The following is a 21,798-nucleotide window of genomic DNA, read 5'->3' on the forward strand; positions in this document are numbered from 1 at the left end:
AGCACTCAAACGATCGCCCCCCCAGGTGGTCGGGGAGGATTCTGGGTAGACCTGGCACACCTGGTTTTGAATGCCTACTGCAGCACCAACCATTGGTGTCTCAGTGCTCAGTTAAGTGCAAACTGACAGGTATGAGTTTACAAGTCAGAGGTCACAGTTCTGTCCCCGAAAGATATGGTTTGCTTGCTCCAGATTGAGTAGGAGTTGCTGCTTCAAGTGGAGAACAGCTTTAGCGTGTTCAGAGTGAGAGAAAAGTGGAGCGTGAGATACACTCAGAGTCATTCAGCATCTAGAGACGTACTGAACTGGTCCCTTGTCCATTGTGAGGTTACACTACTCGTAACAATACTCTTACGTTACTTCAGAAATGACCTGAAATGCACCGTCACATAATTGCCAGTTGACTATATAAACCTTAGGCTACTGTTCCACACACCATCACAAATCAGCAACACAAAGCAAAGATGGAAACCAGCTCAAAGAGACAAAGAGGTAGAAATGAAACTTGAAATACTACAAGCCTGACTCCTCATCCCTGCCTTTATTACCTGTTCAAGTCCAGGCCCATAGTAACAATCGCCATATTATTTTTCCAATGCAGTAATTGAAAGTTTCTCATCAATAACTGCGTTTTTTGAATCATTTTGAGTGTAAACGCTTGAAATTCACAGCCAATGAATTGACAAATAGCTCTGATGTTCGAGAGCATGCGCTGACATAGACTGAACCGGCATGTAATTGTTACACCTAATAAATGTGATTATTAGTTAGGTGTAACACATTCAGGAGTAAACAAGCTGATGGTGAAGTCTGACCATTTTAGCCTCGGCATAAATCTTATATGCCAATACTTGTGCAACCATCTCAAAATCTAATCTAAGGTTAATCTAATAAACAAATCACACTCAGTGCTGAGAACAACCCGCTTCACAAAGCAATTTTTCTTTCTGCTCCGTTCGCTTTCAAGCCCAGCTCTGACTTCAGAGGAGGTGCTGCATATTAATGCGTGTGCCATGCTTATTTTTGTTGTGCCTGTGGATCATGTGCTGCGTTTGTGTTGGCATTCAACTACTACAGTGACACGATGAAGGTCGTTATAGCAGGAATGTTGTTTCTATATGAAAGAACACTGGTGGATATTTTTCGAATTTGAATGCTGCAGGCATGTCAGTACAGCTATTTGTTTTACAGCAGCAAGAAAACACTCGGTATGCACTCTATAGGATAACTGAGGGCCGCTTTTTCTTTTCTTTTTCAATATTAAATGATCACCTTGATTAAACAAGTAAAATCTCAACATACATATCCTGAGAGAAGCGGTAAAGGATGGTGGATGCTCGAGTGCTACGCCTACACTTAGGTTTGCTGTCTGCAAAGGCTTATCTTGTCTGTGCTTTGACAGGGCTTAGGGAGGGAAGAGGTGAGCCATACAGGCAGTGTCAGTCAAAACTGTGTGAGGAGTACATTTGCAGTTCTCCCACTAACAGGCCTAATGTGTCTTTATTTTATTTTTTATATTTCTGTCTCTCTCCTCCCAGCGTGGCCACAACTTGCCAGCTTTCCCGATAGAGGAATGGCGTGCCGCTTGCTATTGTTGCTCGCTGGCTTACTTCTCCGTGTGCTTACGGACCGTGGACCAAAGCTTATTCTCATCAACAGGTATAGTGCTTCTTTGCAAGGTCACGCCTGTTATCCCCCGATAAACAAAGACGTGCCGAAGATGGGGAAAAACAAAGCTCCGGTGCTGGCGTCAACAGTGACAACATGGCTTGGCTGTCTCCGCTGATAAAGGCATAGCAGCACACAGCTGGAAAAGCAACAACCTGGACAAGCCACAGTATTAGTTGAATGCTGTCACTCAAAATAAGATAGGAGCAGGGATAATTAGAGTAGCCACACTGGTGCATGGGATGACTTAAAGTCTAACTTCAACGCTTTTCCTGAAGTAATTACCGTAGGTGGCTGATAACTGCTCCATCAATTGATGGATTTCAACAGTTGCAGAGTAACACTGCGCAGCAGCGTTAGCAGAGGTGCTGTGTAGTGATGAGGCCCCAGGGGAGAAGTCTGACCTCCAGACAGCTCTAATAATGTTCTTTCCAACTGACAGGCACAAGGCGCAATGGCAGGCCACCCTAAGCCAGTCGTAATGACAAGCTGTAATGCACAGGTCAGCCATTTTGTTATCAGCCAAGACCTGTCAGTAGGACTGAAGTCAGGAAGAGACAGGTGGAGTGGTGTTCGTCACATGTCACATCATTACCTTATCTTTGCCATTACTGAAATCAAATACATCACCGAGGAGAAAGGCTATTCTTGAACTTGTACTTTCTTGAAACTGGGGCTGCAAAAGTCAACAAATTACCAATTTATTTTTATTAAACTTAACAACTTGTACTAAAGTTTGTGATGTAACCTTGGTGTTCTTTCTTGGATAACTGTAAATTATGCCTGGAAATGGCTGCGCAGGAGCTGACACGAAAGTGAGAAAATGACTAAACGTTAATTATAAAGATCACGTTATATTCCATCCAATTAGTAAAACAAATGTCTCCCTGAAAAAATAAGAGAGCAGAACACACAGTCGCAAAGGCCCTTTAGCAACAGATGCACGCGCTGCAGTACCTCTGATTGGTGGCCATTATTGGCACCCTCCACCCTTTGATCTGGCTCAGCTCCGTGTCTGACACCTCAATCTGGAGGGGGAGACGGGGGATCCACACGTTGAGCTCCAGCTGAGCACTTAGGTATCCGTGGGTGAAGTTCACCATCATCTTCACCTTGCCCTTCATCTCCTTGCCGTTCACAAAAACGTAGTCACACCTGTCAGACACCTGCATGTGAGGAGGGGGGAGGATTAAAAAAGACAGCATTTAAGTTGAGCTCTTCTGACGGCTGCACTAGATGACTACACAGCAAATTACACAGTGCAATATACTGTACAGAGTACCATGTTGGCCCCGGCCCTGCGAGTTGATTATAAGGCTTTACACTTCTGAGCACTCCTCTGATATAGCATTCCTGTAACTACTTTGAACAAGATGAAAGGTCCTCGATCTGCTCGACTCTCAGGAGAAGAGGGGGGAGGACAGCAAGGACATCTTTGAACCTGAGGGAAAGCACAGCATGGTCTGCTGTTTTATTGTTGTTCAGCCTGCAGCTGAAAGAGGAACCAGCAGATGGACACTAGTAAGATGACAGCTGATAAAAATGACCAAAGTTGAAGCTAGTGGTTTTGTAAATTATGTCATAGAAAGAATTAGTGAGCCAGTTTTGTGCTTTAGAAACATGTAACCGTCAGAAGGTTATTCCTTGATTATTGATTATGAGGATTTACAGACACATACAATTACCTCTTTAAGTCTAAGCACTTAATGGGTAATTATTTAGTATACCTTGAATGTAGGAACACATTTTTTATTCCTCTGGGCGTTTTCTCAATCTTACATATTAATCTCATCTTGGAACAGACTGCCATGGCTGGTACCAGATGGAATTCGACGGTCTGGGAAAAAAATCTTTTTTTTCCCTTGCTTCTTCTTCTTCCAAGTTATTTCTCTACAGTGAGATAAAACCATAAACAACCATTTATCATGAAGCTGTGGCAGGATATCCTCTGAGACCAAAGGAGGAAAAAAAAATTGTGTGTGACAGAATGTGTTCTGTTCACTTCACCTTCAGCATGAAGCTAGCTGTGGAGTTTGTGCGGGACCGTGGAAAGTAAATGTGGCTGTTTTGTATAAATAAAAGCAGATATTTGGAGAGTTGCCGCATCGATTTTTAAAATTTTGTTTATTTCTTTTTTTCTGTCTGCCCCACTGAGCTTGCAGGCTGAACTAGTGGCATTCCTCAAGATCTGGTATGTGGATTGCAAGAATAGCCCCACTTGGTGTACGCTTGATCAAAACAACAGAACATCAAAACAGCATCATGAGAGACCTTCCAGCTGATTTCTTTTGCTCCCATTCATCTTGACATATGGATATAAACACGCAGCTTCAAAGTCAGGAAAGAAGTGAAAGAACAATTTAATGCAATAACATGTACATGCAAAATCTGCTTTGAAATGAAATGCATAGTAGTGTTTTTGTGCAATAAAATACATACCTTCAACACTATTTCGGTACTTTGTTTTCTTATTCAGTTTTTGTATAAAACTATTTTGGACATATCTGTAGTCCACATGTGCACATTTGTTTCTTTTCTCTTTGCCTTCCCGAGTTTGACAGCAGGTCGGCAGTGGAGAGAGGTGATTCTTTCTTTCTTTTTGTCAACCAGACGACATGGTAGTGATTATGATACAAGTTTATACTTTTTCACAAAGTTGCCCCATATCTGATCTGATCTGAATTAAGCTGCTTTTCTCTGTAAGGTTGTCTCCTTCTCCACTGGTAAACCGCTTATCCCTCTGACTGCTTGTACATTTGTGCAGAAAACTTCAGAGTCAAACTGACCAAACCTTCATATCAGGGACCAGAGGTGAGCCGGGTCTACAACAGCAGTCTTTAGTGGAAGACCTCGCAGTGACCAAGCCAAGAGGCGGCACATGCGGTGAGCATCATAAGCACTTATGATTGTTTTTATATTTATGAATATTCAGAACAAATGGCCTGAACTGTGGAGCAGGGCATTGTGTACAAAATATTTTGGCTGTATGAACACAACTGTCACTTAGCACCTCTCTTTGTCCTACACCTCAAAATCACTTTTTGGATGCAGTGCATGAAATTCAGCATGCATCACAAACTCACACATTTGTAAGAGTAACAGCACTGGAAAGAGTCCAGAACTGCAAAAGGAGAGGATCTTGAAGGGGACAACATCAGCCAACATCAGCTAAATTAAAAAGTTTTTATCTTATTTTAAGTGTTTCTGAAGCACGTACTATGGAATTCACTGGTTGGAAGAATCAGGCTTTATGTTATGCTTGAATTTTACTCTAATTTACGCAGGAATGGAATCTAACTCACGGTGGCACGGTGGTTAGCACTGTTGCCGCACAGCAAGAAGGTCCTGAGTTCAATTCCACCATCAGGCCGGGGTCTTTCTGTGTGAAGTTTGCATGTTCTCCCCGTGTTTGCGTGGGTTCTCTCCGGGTACTCTGGCTTCCTCCCACCGTCCAAAGACATGCAGCTTGTGGGGATAGGTTAATTGGATAATCCAAATGCCACTAAGTGTGAATGTGCAAATGAATGTGAGTGTGAATGGTTGTCTGTCCCTGTGTGTTAGCCCTGCGACAGACTGGCGACCTGTCCAGGGTGTACCCTGCCTCTCGCCCTATGACAGCTGGGATAGGCTCCAGCGCCCCCCGCGACCCTGAAAAGGATAAGCGGAAGCGAATGGATGGATGGAATCTAACTAGCCAAATCATTGGGAACTTCAGTAGCACTTTAGAATACAGTCATACTTGCCAACCTTGAGACCTCAGAATTGGGGAAACATTCAAAAGGGCTGTTGGGGGGTTGATAAATAAATTTTACAGTGTTTATTTATTGGATAAAATAAGTTAAATGTCACTGTTATTATTGGCTGGCCAGAAACGGCTGGGTGTCCAAATTCAGAGGCTGCTTCCACCTGAGGACCCGGCCTTCGCGGTCTAAAGAAAGCCGGGTAGTACGTCACGAGCTCTCTCGGTGGAGTGAAACTCTGCCGTCTGCTCCTTGCTATCTAAAATATAACCGGGCACTGGCGTAAATTCTTGACCGTCTCACACTTCTGTTTAATCAGTTTTCTGTTTGACTTTTATTCAGCTGTGTGAAAACCCCGGAGGAACCCACCCGAGGGATTAATAAAGTTAAAATTAACCTAATCTAATAACTTTAATCTCAGCCAAACCATTTTACTCACAAACAAATAAAACACTGAAAAAGCCAAACAATAACATTTTTAAGTTATCAAAGTGACTTATATATCATGTTTAACCCGAGTAGCGAAAGACTGCGGGGGTTTGAAAACGATGTGTCGGGTGTTTGGTGTTCTCGCCAGCTCAGATATTTGAAGTTTACACAGCTACATTCTCGCCTGAAAATATGTTAAAAGTTTATTTTGCGACCCAGTAAGAGAAATAAGAGTAATATTAAACTAAGTAGCTGCCGTCATTGTTGGAAACTGGAATTGGCTGGGCCGCACTATGAATTCTGCGATATGGTTTTTCAATTTTGTTGTCCGGGTGGAAAATCGGGAGAAATTCAGGAGAATGATGGCTCTGGGAGATTTTCGGGAGGGGCACTGAAATTCAGGATTCTCCCGGAAAAATCGGGAGGGTTGGCATGTATGAATACGGCCTGTCACTAAGGGTGTAATTCTGCTAGAATTAAAAGGAATTTCAGTGTAATTTATCTGGCATTACAATGTAGTTACACTTACTTACAAACATCTACTAATAGATACACTTGAGTAAAATACAGAAGAAGAAATAATTATACTGTAAGTAACTTTAAGTAATGCACATTTATAGGTATTTTACAGAAAAGGAGGGACAAGTGATAAACAATAGTAATTTTAACATTTTTGGTGCAGATCCACAAACATTGTGAACAGTTTCTGATTGTAACTGAACCGATTGCACACTACTTAAAATTACTCATGGTATAATTATTTGTTTTTTTCTTTGTACAAACTTGAATTGCTACCCCCTATTTATAACATTTGTTATTACACCAGCCATTCTTAAACTTTTAAAAAGTCTCCTGCACAGCAGCGAGCTATCAATAGCAGTGGACTCTATGACCAGAGACCAAAAAGTTCTGAAAGCCCCTGTGAGAAAGATGAAAAGCACGCTGTAGGGCATCCTTCAAGGCTACATCTAACCATCAGAGAACTTCTGTTAAGAACTGCACAGGCCTTGCATTTTCAAGTGGACACATGAAGGATGAGTGGATATTTCCTCTGTGTTATTACGCCAAGTACGGAGAACATACAAAGTGGTACCTTGTAATACAGTGCAATGAAACACAGACCGACGGCTTAAAGAAGCTTTTAAACGTCTGTACGAGCGCGGTGTCCTTCCCCTGGTTACAGTCAGTCATGGAGCAGATAGGACTCAGTGCTCCCGATGCGGGAGTGTGTTTGAACAGATAAAGATGTCAGAGGAGTCCCTGCTCTTTATCAGCTCTCATTGTTAGCCTCTTTTTCTCTCACCACACTCAGTCTGCTGAGACTGAAGTGCTTTGACAGTCTCTTCATCTCTGACTCTACTTAGTTGGTGTGAAGCAACTGAGCTGCATGAGCAGCGAATTGCAGGCTATGCGATGCCTGACCGAAAAACGTGCAGGGCTCACTCACCATATCTAGTAGCTAAATGAAAAAACTACAAAAAAAAGCCTACAAAATTTAAATTAATAAAAAAATTGTAAACATCTGGTATTTATTAACGTACAGCTCTGCTACGGTATTCTTAATGACAAGGAAATTACTGTAACTGCCTGCTAGGAATTTGATCAACACCCCACTAATCTAGGGAGAAACAATTACGGAAAACATGGCAGCTGACATCGTGCTGTCCCGACCAATTACACAGGCGTGCTTATACCGCCCTGCTGTGCGCTCTGATTGGCCAGAATAGACTTAAATCAATATTGCGACATAAGGGGACACTGCCACTTAATCAGCAGGCCCTTTAACCCCTCCTCCACCCTCACCACTGGGTATGTGGCGCGCCACGCCGAGGGTGGAACTGCCTCTGCGAGTTACACGCTCTCCGTCATTCTTCTTTACAAAGTATCGTAAACGTCCAGGAGGATCCACCGCCACATTAATCAGGCGCATTAGGCAGCTAACGGGAGAATACTTACAGAGGACATTAAGGCTGTCTCTGGATCTAGCCCAGGAAATTAACTACTCACCAGACAGTCACAATCCAAGGCAGATATGAGCGATGGGAGTAGGGAGTATGAAGGTAGGATGAGTCTGTCTCTGGCTTGTACACAGAGCCGGTTTGACAGAAGCAATTAAGCTGCTCAGACATCTCTGCATAAGATTCAGCGCTCACTTCAGTGCAAGGAAAAGGTTTGCACATAGCAAGGTTTCTAATGATTATGCTGCGCGACGATAGCAGGAGTTGCAGGAGCTCGCTCATAACACGACCTTCATGGCTAATGTGAAGATGGAAGATTATCCCTGCAATTTCATGAATGTGTGTGTTGCTGTTGTTATTTCAATGATTCTTTTATTTGTGCGAGCTGCTGAAATACCGCACATCTTTTCTGACTAGAATTCACAGTTCAGTTCTGAAACAAGAAATTGTTTAATGCTGAGCGTGAAGACAGAGCTCCAAGTTATTAATGCTGCAAATGTTATGAATGAATTGTTATTTTGCAGTATCAGTACTTTCTTCACACAGAGGCAAGTTCTATACACTTAAAAGGCTTTTGTCAGTGTTGCCCAGGAGGAGAAAAATTAAATCTGTTACATGGATATGGATTTATGAAGCAAACCATGGGTAACCACAGCCAGTGGAGGCAACCTGAAGAAAGAATAACTTGTTAATCAACATTACAGCAAAAGCTATCACTCCTATGGCTTTGGTTAGACTGTGCTAAGGAGGCACCTGGAAAACAAAAATATGCCTTCTAAAAGAAACGTGGCTTTCTTTGAAAGAGTGCTGGATCTGAGCCAGAGGTAACACTTATTTTGGATTGTGTGAACATGTATAAGGTGATGTAGGCAAGCTAAGTGAAAAAAAAAGAGGACAATGACACAAATGAGATATCAAAATTGCCTCAATCTGACAACACAGCCAATAGAAGAGCTTGAAAAAACATTTCCATAGATTCACACACAGTAAATGCAGCTCATATGGTGAGCTTTGCATGAGCCTTACACGTAGCTGTCAACATGATAACCCAGAATAAGCACAGACATAGCCTTATTTCTTCCTACACAGAACAAATTTGTGTAAACTGCACAAATTCCCAAAGAGCTTTAAAGAAAAATCATGTAACCTGGTATTTCTTTATAATTTACTGTAATTTAGGAGGCTGAAGTAAGTGGAAGCACCATTTCATGTGATGTGATTCACTGTTCTATGTTAAAGTCACTCTGTGTTTATTTAATCCTAATCGTCCAGGTCACAATCTGTCACCTTTATGTATACGATCACAGGCTATGATTATCAAAAAAACCCCTCCTGAGTGAGCAACAGTAAGTATGCTGCAGGTGGGGCTTTTTGTTTTTAAAGCAGAAGCATCCTTCTTCACTTAATCGTCCTCCAGAACACACTTAAGACAATTTAAGGTGATCAATTATGGTAAATGTTCTCGTCTACTATAGCTTTTAATTTTTGACATCACAGCCATTTGGAAATGGAAACAGACCAAAGGCATTTTCATTGTAGGGCTTTTTGGATAGAGCCAGTAGAGGCAGAAAAAATAGTGGGACAATTAAAGGAGAGATGACATGCAGCAAAGAGCCTCAGGCAGAATCTAACCAAGACACTGCAGGAAGGGCCAAACCTTCTGTCCACGGGCCTGCACACTCATCCAAATGAGCCGTGGGGGTGCTGACTGATGTGACTGTTTCTTCTTTGGGTTTGCATTGAGTCTCTTGGATCCCGTCTCAGTGTGACTTCCTTTGTTTGCATAGCAAAGCCACTTTTACACTTTTTTGTTTTTTGGTTTCATGCTGCAGGTTTAAAAGGGACCGTATAAAGAAAAAGTTGTCAGTTGTCACTGCATATCAAACATGCTCTTTCATGTTGTTTTCCAGTGTTTGTTTTCATTTTCTTCAGGGTGCATGTGTGCTAAATGTACTAAACATCATTTCAACACTTTCTATAAAAAATGCACTACCTACCTAATCTTTAATATAATTACATGGGCTCATATGTGGGTTAATTATAATGGCAATTTGAGTTTCCATTGCAAATTGCATTTGATTAACTTAAATGGACTACAGACATTTTAGATTACATGTTGTTCACATTTAACAGATTTACTATTAAGCATTTAAACATATTTTGCAGGTATATCCACACATAAAGGTTATATTATAGATAACTAAAATAAAATAAAATTTGAAAACCAAAATCTTGTTAACTAATATAAAAATAAAAACTAGTCTTAAAAGTAAAGAACTACAAAAAAATGATGTTGTTAAGTTGAAAACCTATCAAAAATAAAATAAAATAAAATATGCCCAAATTGTCTAATGAGACTTTGATGGATGTCTGCAAGACCGGGAGTCAACTGCTTTCAACAAGTTCTGTGTTTTTATTGTTATACCTGTATAGAGTTTCCTAAATCTTGACATATGCCTTTCATACAATAATAATTAAAATAGTAAAATTAACACAGAAAATAATGAAAACTAAAGAAAACTACACTTTTTCAAACAATAAAAATCAAACTGAATCAATAAAACCCACTCTGGAAACTAAATAAAACCAAACTGAACTAAAACCGAAGAGTAGACACATACACAACATTACTTAAGAATGCAAACCCTTTACATACTAGTACTGCACCTGTCTATATATCTGAAGTCATATTTGCACAGGGCATCACCTTGGTACTGCACTGAGCTGTAGCAGCTCATGTAAAAATAAATAAATAAAATGTCACTCTTTGAAAAACACCAACAGAAACTAATCTGAAGCCTGCGATGGCATGGTGTTTATGCGAGAGCAGAGATTGCGGGAGTCTTTCCCCCCCCTCTTTTCAGAAGTTGATCTTACTGACCTTGACCACGTCTTCATCTGTTGAGCGACATGTCGCCGCTTCAGAGACGTCAGTAACAGAGGCGTCAGTTCCAACAGTCACCACCTTTACAGGAACAGCCACCGTCTTTCCAGTCAATACAGCGGTGTTCAGAATCTCAGAGTCCTGAAGATATAAAAAGAAGACAGAGATCAAAGCAAAGAAACAGTTAGAAAGTAACAGCTTAGAAATGAAAGTTAATCGTTTGTGGATAAACCTTCAGACTAATAACTGATAGATATCTTATCTTATCCTTTATCTTTCCCATACCTTACCTACAATGTTTTTCATAAAAGTCAAACTTAACCTGCCAACACTAGTCAGTTCCATTATGTATAAATTGGCACTTGCTGCCCAATCACACTTAACTAGGCTCTGTGAAAGAAACAGAAGAACCAAATGCTCCAATTTGCCCCTGGACTGCAGTAGAGATCGTTCCAGTAAATGACATCAGTGATCAGACAGCCCCGGTCCTTTAAGTCCACTGGCACAGCTTCATTACTCTGAACAGAAATCTTAACCTTTCATTACAGACACACACACACACACACGCACGCACGCACGCAGTCACACATACACACACCAGCATTGTCACAGAAGATAATCGGAACCAATTAAGATAAGTCTGAGTTAACTTTTTTCTCTCTGAAGTCACCAAAGCACATTGGATTGTCTCTTCTGCCTATTCAGCCCAAAGAAATTGCACTTCAATTACACAAACTGCTACAGAACCCTGAGCGCCACAGTAAATAGTCGCTACTAAGGTCAAAGTGTACTTTTCAATAGTTACAGTGTAGAGCACGCATATATTGCGCCTGGTGAACTTAAGGGACTTCAGCTAATTGTAAGGCATGACAAAAGTCTCTATTTTCAAGATGTTTTCATTCTGCTAAAGAGACAGTCTCACAAAAGCTCAGATTTCCTTGATTTCAATAGGCGAGAACCCGAAGGCATCTTTTTCTGTCCCCACTGTATTGAAGCTTTGCCAGCACTGAAGATGTGTTCCTACTATTTTTTCCCCCCTTTTAACAGAGAAATCTTCCTCTTGAGTGATGCCTGTTGAATTAAACGTCTCATTTGTTTAGTGTTTTATTGCTAAACCTGACAGGCACAGACAGGACCAATCTACAGTGGCTGACTTCCTGTCCATATTCATATATATCCCACAGTCACCGGGGAAGTACACAAGAGCCATGCACTCGCTTTCCAAAGACTTGTTTGTGAGCTTTCCAATGGAGCTCATTCAAAGAGAAAGAAAAAAAAGAAAAGGAGGATTAAGTTTGATTGAAAGAAAGCTCGTCGTTTGTAAGGCTGGTCATTTGTAGCATCATTCAGCTTTGGAGTGAAATGATTATTAGCTGAGCCAAGAGATACCGATGAATCACAAAAAAACCCACTTAATCTTCAAATGGCGTTTCATTACAATTTTATAGACTGTGACAGTGTTATATAGCAATATAAACCCTTCTCTTGCTGTGCCACTGACTTTGATTCAATTCGTCTTAAAACCGAGGAATGCTGTAAATTAATTCCACGTCTGCTGGGATTCCTCCATTTTCAGAGGGTCATCTATAATATATGATAGGGTAAATGGTGGGGACCTGGTGAAAGCTGGCGCTAATGTTAGATTACAGCAGCTGGATATGACCCGAGAGCTGTAGAGAGCGAAGCCTTGCAGTAATAAGCCACAGCGGGATCGCACGGTGATGCATCAGCGGTCCGCAAGCTCGGACATAGACAGCGCAATTAAACACATAATAGAGACCAGTGGCGAACATCAGCAGGTTAAAAAAGTGTGAATGAAGAGACAATGAAATATGGGCCTGCGAAACTAAAAGAAATGCACGTGTTCTTACTATAGATCAGGCTGGTCTTTGAGATGCAAGCTTTATTTTGATAGTTCTGAATGTGCCATTTATAATACCAGTGCTACTTTTAACATGTAAAGATTTCTCTGAAGGCCTCCTCTGCGTCGTATCAGAAACAGCGGGAGAAAACAGCAGCCTTTGATAGGACCAAATACGTATTGCATTTAATGTGAAATTGGCTGAACAGGAGATAAGACACGCTATAAAATAATTGGTTTCTGTGTCGTGTTACGAAGCGAGCTTCCTTTGTACTGAATGCAGCAGATTACAACTCTAACAAATTAACACATCACGTCAAAATGCAGTATTGCCACTATGTTATCTTTTAAATTATTTATGATTTATGATCTGTTGTTACAAGAATAACAAGGCCTAAGATGAGCGGTGACAAACAATGTTTTCATCAGGAGAAATGACGAGAACGATATGCGACATACAGTAACTGCGAACGTCGGCAGCATGGCTACTGACTTATGAGCAAAACGTACAGTTAAGGATATTCTGTGTTTATGTCATGTGTCAATGTCGCCTTTAAATGGGGAGTAGGGATTATCTTTATCAGATAATATTATTTCTTTAGGAGGCCTTGCAGGGAGGAAAAAAAGATACTAGGCTTTCTTATAAAGACCCTTAACAAAACAGATCCTCATGATGACAGCCAGGCAAAGATGCTATAGCTTAGTCACACCTGAAACACCATCTCCAGTGAGCATTGATTTAGAACAGTGATGTGCAGCATGCATCTGAAAATGACACACACATTTAATAAAAACGGAGTACTTTTTATTCCTTCATGCGAAGCAGCAATAAAAATGAGAACTGGCCCGAAACTGTATTGTACCAATCAAGATGTTCTCAGGTTTGAACGGTGGTGTCCTTCACCTCTGCATGCATTATATAGATTTTTAGCCGATACCTTTAGAGACACCTCTAAGTATGTGGGTTGAATGTTAGTTTGCATCTCACCTGTTGACGCCGGTGTTTGTGCTTTACTTACGAGCCGGTCTGGCCCCTCAAGTCTAATACATGGGATTCTTTTTGTCCAATAAGGTGCAGGAGAACTGCCTGTCTGCTTTATCAAGGATCTCTCTGTTAGCATTCAGCACGCTGCTGAGGCTGGTAATGTGCTCTGGGCCATAATTTCTGCCCGTGTCTCACTTGGATCTGAAAATAAGTGAGATTTATGGTGTCAGCCTGAGTGACACAGGCAGCATGAGAAGCAGCAAAGCCTGTCCCGTCCCGCTGTTGCGATTAACTTCTGCTTCAGCCCGGCGTTAACACATCCATATTCTGACCCCGCCATCGGCGCTGCAGCTACAAATGAACAGGTCAAACACATTGTCGAGTTGAGGATTTTAGGGCCTGCATTATTCATAGCGCGGCAGACAGAGGAGAGTGTGGTAAATACAGTGTAAATGCTTAGCGTGTGCACCTGTTTGTGTCAACCCCCACGTCAATGTGGCTGTCCTGAAGCCAGCAGGATGCCAAGATAAAACAAAAATGTAAAAAAAGAGAAAGAAAAAGACATCAGCGTTGAAAAATTCTACGAGTGTTTTGGTTTGACTGATGACTCATCATTGGATGTGAGCCTCTTTATGATCTTTCATGTCATTTCAAGAGCAGGTGCATTAAGACAGCCGTGATGCCTGCCAATAGTCAGCTTAACTACAGTGAATGAAATATTCATAGTTGTGATAAACATTTTCATCCCTTGGTGATAAAGTATATGTACGTGTGAAGAAACTGAAATGGGACAACAGGAACGGCGAATATGCTGTAGACATTAAACGCCACTCAGACAGTGTCCTGGAGCTATTAAGCAGACTAAAAGAGACATGTCCTTTCATCAGCTTTCTCTCTCCACATTGTGCAATGCTCAATGTGGCACTTCCTCCCCTCGATTCTAGTGGGCGTTTAATTGGCTAGAAGAGAGAAACATGGAGGAGAGTGGGAATAAAGGCCTTGGTAGCGCCATGCAGAGCGATACATCACTGCATGACAGCACATTGAAGTGGTGGGATGATTGTGAAGCCAACACAGTGCCTTTTAATGAGGGTCTCTCTCTCTCTCTTTCTTTCTCCCTTGCGTCGTTCTCTTTTCATCCCACTTTTACTTCTCCAAGTAAGAACAGGTTACTCTCCTGCCTTCATTTCCCCCTCTTCCTTGTCTCCTCCCAGCTGATGGGATAAAGGTGGCTGCGGTACGCGGCCCATCTCCGCTTGGCAGTCAACCCTCACTGCCTCCTAAAAGACATCTAACCGCCTTTCAGTAGCAGTGCCCTGTCTGGGGTACATGCCGGTCAGAGATCTGATCTGCTCATTACTGTGGGCTGTGGCTGGCAGAGAGAAGATTAACTTGATGGCTGCTTTGATACTTGATCTGTTCAGCTTAAAAGGAGATGTAATGAGGACATGGACATGGATGAACTGGCACCTCAGAATAAAATAAAATAAAATGTATTGTTAAGGGGGCCACTTTTGTAGATACCTCAGTAATTAAGAGACATCAAAGAAAGGGTACCTTTTTTCCCTATTAAAGTACAGAATAAAAATAAGCCATGAAAGGTGTCAATGCGTGAAAGAGTGTATATTGGGTTTTGTGCCGTTTTTTCCCCTTTAAAATGCACCGTCACTGCCTCGGTAGGAAAAGAGGCAACTGATTAGCATCAGCTGTTTCATATGTACTTCATAATCACTGTGAACATCCATAATTAGTCAGCTGTTTCTCTAGCAGCTGCCTAGTAATATTCAAACACTTGTACAATATAGAAATTACGGTCCAGTGTTTTTAAGCTTTTAAGCTGTTTTCACGCATGAACTCTGAACTACGTCTCCAGAATCGAGTCAGGACACTGTCTGCTGTTGCTCTCTGCACAATGTAACACACAACAGTACATTCTCACTAGTGGAAATACAATACTCCATAGGCTTACCGGGGATATTCTAACATAGATACAGCTGAAAACTGGTACCTAGTAGGGACCTAGTAGGGTGTCTGAATGCATTTTTGCATTTTCATATGCAGCTTTGGTAAGGTAACAGCTTTATTCTGCTTATATACAGTACATCCATTCCATGTCTACCCCCTTCACAACATCATGGGAGAACTAAGATGTGCTGTATGCAGTGATTACAGCAAAAGTTTACCATTTATCAAATACCACAATGAAAACAAGTTACATGCATGTTGGTTTAATCATTTAAAAACTGAAAATCAGGAAAATAAGAACTTAAGTTCTGGTCTGTTGTGGCCATTTTCGAAAAATAAATAAATAATGCTACTTGTTTCCTGGGTGAGGGACCAGACAAAGAGCGATTCAGAAGACCCTTATGAAAAGAACATCGAGGGAACAGTTTACCCTGCCCGGGATAGGGTTACCGGGGCCCTGCCCTGGAGCCAGGCCCGGGGAGGGTGCCCAAGGGCGAGCGTCTGGTGGCCGGGCCTTAGTCCATGGGGCCCGGCCGGGCACAGCCCGAAGAGGAGACATGGGCCCATCCTCCCGCAGGCCCACCACCCGTAGGAGGCGCCATAGGAGTCGGAAGGTGCTGGAAGGTGCTCCACCTGGAGACTCTGTTGTCCTGCTGGGAGACTTCAATGCTCACGTGGGTAACGACAGCGAGACCTGGAGAGGCGTGATTGGGAGGAACGGCCTCCCTGATCTGAACCCGAGCGGTGCTTTGTTATTGTACTTCTGTGCTAATCACAGTTTGGCCATAACGAACACCTTGTTCGAACATAAGAGTGTCCATAAGTGCACGTGGCACCAGGACGCTCTAGGCCGTAGGTCGATGATCGATTTTGTAATCGTATCACCAGACCTGCGACCATATGTTCTGGACATTCGGGTAAAGAGAGGGGTTGAGCTGTCAACTGATCACCACCTGGTGGTGAGTTGGATCAGGTGGTGGGGGAGGACGCTGGACAGACCTGGTGCACCTAAACGCGTAGTGAGGGTGTGCTGGGAATGTCTAGCAGAGGCCCCAGTCTGTGAGATCTTCAACGCACACCTCCGGCAGAGCTTCAACAGCATTCCGAGGGAGACTAGGGACATTGAGTCCAAATGGACCATGTTCAGCATCTCCATTGCCGAAGCTGTTGCATTGAGCAGCGGCCACAAGGTGGTTGGTGCCTGCCGTGGTGGTAATTCCCGAGCCAAATGGTGGATACCAGAGGTGAAGGGAGCCACCAGGCTGAAGAAGGAGTCCTATCGGGCTTGGTTAGCCTGTGGGACTCCGGAGGCAGCCGACAGGTATCGACAGGCCAAGCGGAATGCGGCTCGGGCAGTGGCTGAAGCAAAAACTCGGGTGTGGGAGGAGTTCGGAGAGGCCATGGAAAAAGACTTTCGGACTGCCTCGAAGAGATTCTGGCAAACCGTCAGGCGTCTCAGGAGGGGAAAGCGGTGCTCTACCTGCACTGTGTATAGTGCTGGTGGAGCGCTGCTGACGTCGACTGAGAAAATTGTCAGGCGGTGGAAGGAATACTTTGAGGACCTCCTTAATCCCACTGACACTTCTTCTGAGGAGGAAGCAGAGTCTGGAGATGAGGGGAATGACCCGCCAATTTCCGGGGGTGAGGTCACTGAGGCAGTTAAACAACTCCTTGGTGGCAGAGCCCCTGGTGTTGATGAGGTCCGCCCCGAGTTCCTGAAGGCTCTGGACGATGTAGGGCTGTCCTGGTTGACACGCCTCTGCAATGTTGCGTGGAGGTCAGGGGCAGTACCCGTGGACTGGCAGACCAGGGTGCCAGTCCACGGGGTCCCCCTTCTTAAAGATGGTGGTCCCCATCTTTAAGAAGGGGGACCGGAGGGTGTGTTCCAACTACAGGGGGATCACACTCCTCAGCCTCCCTGGGAAAGTCTATGCCAGGATGCTGGAAAGGAGAGTTCGTCCGCTAGTCGAACCTCGGATACAGGAGGAACAATGCGGTTTTCGTCCTGGTCGCGGAACACTGGACCAGCTCTTTATCCTCTCGAGGATACTTGAGGGTGCATGGGAGTTTGCCCAACCAGTCTACATGTGTTTTGTGGACTTGGAGAAGGCATTCGACCATGTCCCTCGGGGTGTCCTGTGGGAGGTGTTGCGGGAGTATGGGGTGTCTGGCCCATTGCTATGGGCCATTCGATCCATATACAACCTCCTCACCACGTACGACTCTGGATACTGTAGCTCCTGTGAAAACTAAGGCCTCAAATCAGAAGTACCTGACTCCGTGGTATAATTCTGAAACACGTACCCTAAAGCAGATGACTCGTAATCTGGAGAGGAAATGGCGTGTCACAAATCTAGAGGATCATCATTTAGCCTGGAGAAATAGTTTGCTGCTTTATAAGAAAGCCCTCCGCAAAGCCAGAACATCTTACTATTCATCACTGATTGAAGAAAATAAGAACAACCCTAGGTTTCTCTTCAGCACTGTAGCCAGGCTGACAAAAAGTCAGAGCTCTTTTGAGCCAACCATCCCTTTAACGTTAACTAGTAATGACTTCATGAACTTCTTCACAAATAAAATTTTTATCATTAGAGAAAAAATTACCAATAATCATCCCACAGATGTAATATTATCTACAGCTACTCTTAGTACCATTGATATTAAGTTAGACTCTTTTTCTCCAATTGATCTTTCTGAGTTAACTTCAATAATTACTTCCTCCAAACCATCAACGTGTCTTTTAGACCCCATTCCTACAAAACTGCTCAGAGAAGTCCTGCCATTAATTAATTCTTCGATCTTAAATATGATCAACCTATCTCTAATAATCGGCTATGTACCACAGGCCTTCAAGCTGGCTGTAGTTAAACCTTTACTCAAAAAGCCATCTCTAGACCCAGCAGTCTTAGCTAATTATAGGCCAATCTCCAACCTTCCTTTCATATCAAAAATCCTTGAAAGAGTAGTTGTCAAACAGCTAACAGATCATCTGCAGAGGAATGGTTTATTTGAAGAGTTTCAGTCAGGTTTCAGAGCTCAGCACAGCACAGAAACAGCTTTAGTGAAGGTTACAAATGATCTTCTTATGGCCTCTGACAGTGGACTCATCTCTGTGCTTGTCCTGCTAGACCTCAGTGCAGCGTTCGATACTGTTGATCATAATATCCTATTAGAGCGATTAGAACATGCTGTAGGTATTACAAGTACTGCGCTGCAGTGGTTTGTATCATATCTATCTAATAGACTCCAATTCGTGCATGTAAATGGAGAGTCCTCTTCACACACTGAGGTTAATTATGGAGTTCCACAGGGTTCAGTGCTAGGACCAATTCTGTTTACATTATACATGCTTCCCTTAGGCAGTATCATTAGAAGACATAGCATACATTTTCACTGCTATGCAGATGACACCCAGCTCTATCTGTCCATGAAGCCAGATAACACACACCAATTAGTTAAACTGCAGGAATGTCTTAAAGACATAAAGACCTGGATGGCCGCTAACTTTCTGCTTCTTAATTCAGATAAAACTGAGGTTATTGTACTCGGCCCTGAAAATCTTAGAAATATGGTATCTAATCAGATTCTTACTCTGGATGGCATTACCTTGGCCTCCAGTAACGCGGTGAGGAACCTTGGAGTCATTTTTGACCAGGACATGTCCTTCAACGCACATATTAAACAAATATGTAAGACTGCTTTCTTCCATTTGCGCAACATCTCTAAAATTAGAAATATCCTGTCTCAGAGTGACGCGGAAAAACTAGTTCATGCATTTATTACTTCCAGGCTGGACTACTGTAATTCATTATTATCAGGATGTCCAAAAAACTCACTGAAAAGCCTTCAGCTAATCCAAAATGCTGCAGCAAGAGTCCTGACAGGGACTAGAAAGAGAGAGCATATTTCTCCTGTTTTGGCTTCCCTTCATTGGCTTCCTGTTAAATCCAGAATTGAATTCAAAATCCTGCTCCTCACATACAAGGTCTTAAATAATCAGGCCCCATCTTATCTTAATGACCTTGTAGTACCATATCACCCTATTAGAGCGCTCCGCTCTCGCTCTGCAGGCCTACTTGTTGTTCCTAGAGTATTTAAAAGTAGAATGGGAGGGAGAGCCTTCAGTTTTCAGGCCCCTCTTCTGTGGAACCAGCTTCCAGTTTGGATTCGGGAGACAGACACTATCTCTACTTTTAAGATTAGGCTTAAAACTTTCCTTTTTTCTAAAGCATATAGTTAGGGCTGGACCAGGTGACCCTGAATCCTCCCTTTGTTATGCTGCAATAGATGTAGGCTGCCGGGGGATTCCCATGATGCATTGAGTTTTTCCTTTCCAGTCACCTTTCTCACTCACTATGTATTAATAGACCTCTCTGCATTGAATCATATCTGTTATTAACCTCTGTCTCTCTTCCACAGCATGTCTTTATCCTGTCTTCCTTCTCTCACCCCAACCGGTCGCAGCAGATGGCCGCCCCTCCCTGAGCCTGGTTCTGCCGGAGGTTTCTTCCTGTTAAAAGGGAGTTTTTCCTTCCCACTGTCGCCAAAGTGCTTGCTCATAGGGGGTCATATGATTGTTGGGTTTTTCTCTGTATCTATGAAGCGCCTTGAGGCGACTTTTGTTGTGATTTGGCGCTATATAAATAAAATTGAATTGAATTGAATTGAATTGAATTGCAAGAGCTTGGTTCGCATTGCCGGCAATAAGTCGGACTCGTTCCCAGTGGGTGATGGGCTCCGCCAGGGCTGCCCTTTGTCTCAGGTTCTGTTCATAATTTTTATGGACAGGATTTCTAGGCGCAGCCAAGTGGCGGAGGGCTTTCGCTTTGGTGGCCTCAGAATCTCATCTCTGATTTTTGTGAATGATGTGGTTCTGTTGGCTTCATCGGGTGAGGGCCTCCAGCTCGCACTGGAACAGTTCGCAGCCGAGTGTGAAGCAGCGGGAATAAGGATCAGCACCTCCAAATCTGAGGCCATGGTTCTCAGCTGGAAAATGGTGGAGTGCCCACTCTGGGTCGGGGATGAGTTCCTGCCCCAAGTGGAGGAGTTCAAGTATCTCGGGGTCTTGTTCGCGAATGATGGGAGAAGGGAACCGGAGATCGACAGACAGATTGGGGCTGCAGCTGCAGTAATGCAGACGCTGCACCGGTCCGTCGTGGTGAAGAGGGAGCTGAGTGTAAAAGCGAAGCTCTCAATTTACCGGTCGATCTACGTCCCTACCCTCACCTATGGCCACGAACTGTGGTTAGTGACCGAAAGAACGAGATCGCGGATACAAGCGGCAGAAATGAGCTTCCTCCGAAGGGTGGCTGGCCTCTCCCTTAGAGATAGGGTGAGAAGTTCGGCCATCCGGGAGGGGCTCAGAGTAGAGCAGCTGCTGCTCCACATCGAAAGGAGCCAGCTGAGTTGGTTCGGGCATCTGACAAGGATGCCCCCTGGGCGCCTCCTGGGTGAGGTGTTCCAGGCATGTCCCACCGGGAGGAGGCCCCGGGGCAGACCCAGGACACGCTGGAGAGATTATATCTCTCGGCTGGCCTGGGAACGCCTTGGTGTTCCCCCGCATAAGCTGGAGGAGGTGGCTGGGGAGAGGGAGGTCTGGGCCTGTTTGCTTAGGCTGCTGCCCTCGCGACCCAGCCTCGGATAAAGCGGATGAAGATGGATGGATGGATGGATACTTGTTTCCCACTATTACACTTTTTATACTGAGCTGAGCCTTTAATGCCTGCAGTTTCTTATGTTTCATATGCACTGTCAAAAAAAATAAACTGATTGTGACGATTGGCTATACAGCGAATGAAGCCATTTCAAGTTATTCAAATATTCATTATTTGGTGAATACTTTAGCTGAATCCTTGTTGCTGCTTCGACTCTTTGAAGTCCCTCTGAGCCTCTTCCGTCTAAATCTGACTATATAACCATTTAGATAGTTGGGTCCTTGACTGAGGTGCCTCTTAGTGAAGTAAAAGAATAAATCATCTTCCTTCTGTTCTTTATTGTCTTCTTGCCCTCACACCCTTCAAAAGAAGGGCAACCAGTGATGTATGAAGAACTCCTCTCATTTAATCTGCTTGCACAGTTATGCAAGAGGATTCGCACAACTATTTATGGACAGTATTGATCTTTTAGTCACGCTGACTTGCTCTCAAATGTTAATTATTTATGAGTGCACATAAGTTATGGGTAAACTCTGACTATGTGGAAGTGTCACAACGACATGCTGTAGACAGGCCAAATCTCTCCACAGGTAATTGCTTTATTTGTGCCTCATTCCTTAGCCTGTGTGGATTATTATTATTATTGTGGGCTCT

At 43.3% G+C, this 21,798-nt stretch overlaps 1 protein-coding gene across 1 annotated transcript in view; it reads right to left on the minus strand.

Moving 5' to 3' along the window:
- Positions 1-21,798, minus strand: part of si:dkeyp-14d3.1 (transmembrane protein 132C) — a 179,963-nt gene that overhangs the window by 17,487 nt on the left and 140,678 nt on the right. Inside the window, exons 5-6 of the mRNA XM_026188667.2 lie at positions 10,677-10,820; positions 2,626-2,834 (exon numbers count right to left, since the gene is read on the minus strand). Coding sequence (XP_026044452.1) covers positions 2,626-2,834; positions 10,677-10,820 — 353 coding nt within the window. The remainder of the gene's footprint in view (positions 1-2,625; positions 2,835-10,676; positions 10,821-21,798) is intronic.

This window comes from Astatotilapia calliptera, chromosome 12, assembly GCF_964374335.1.
Source record: "Astatotilapia calliptera chromosome 12, fAstCal68.1, whole genome shotgun sequence".
NCBI lineage: Eukaryota > Metazoa > Chordata > Actinopteri > Cichliformes > Cichlidae > Astatotilapia > Astatotilapia calliptera.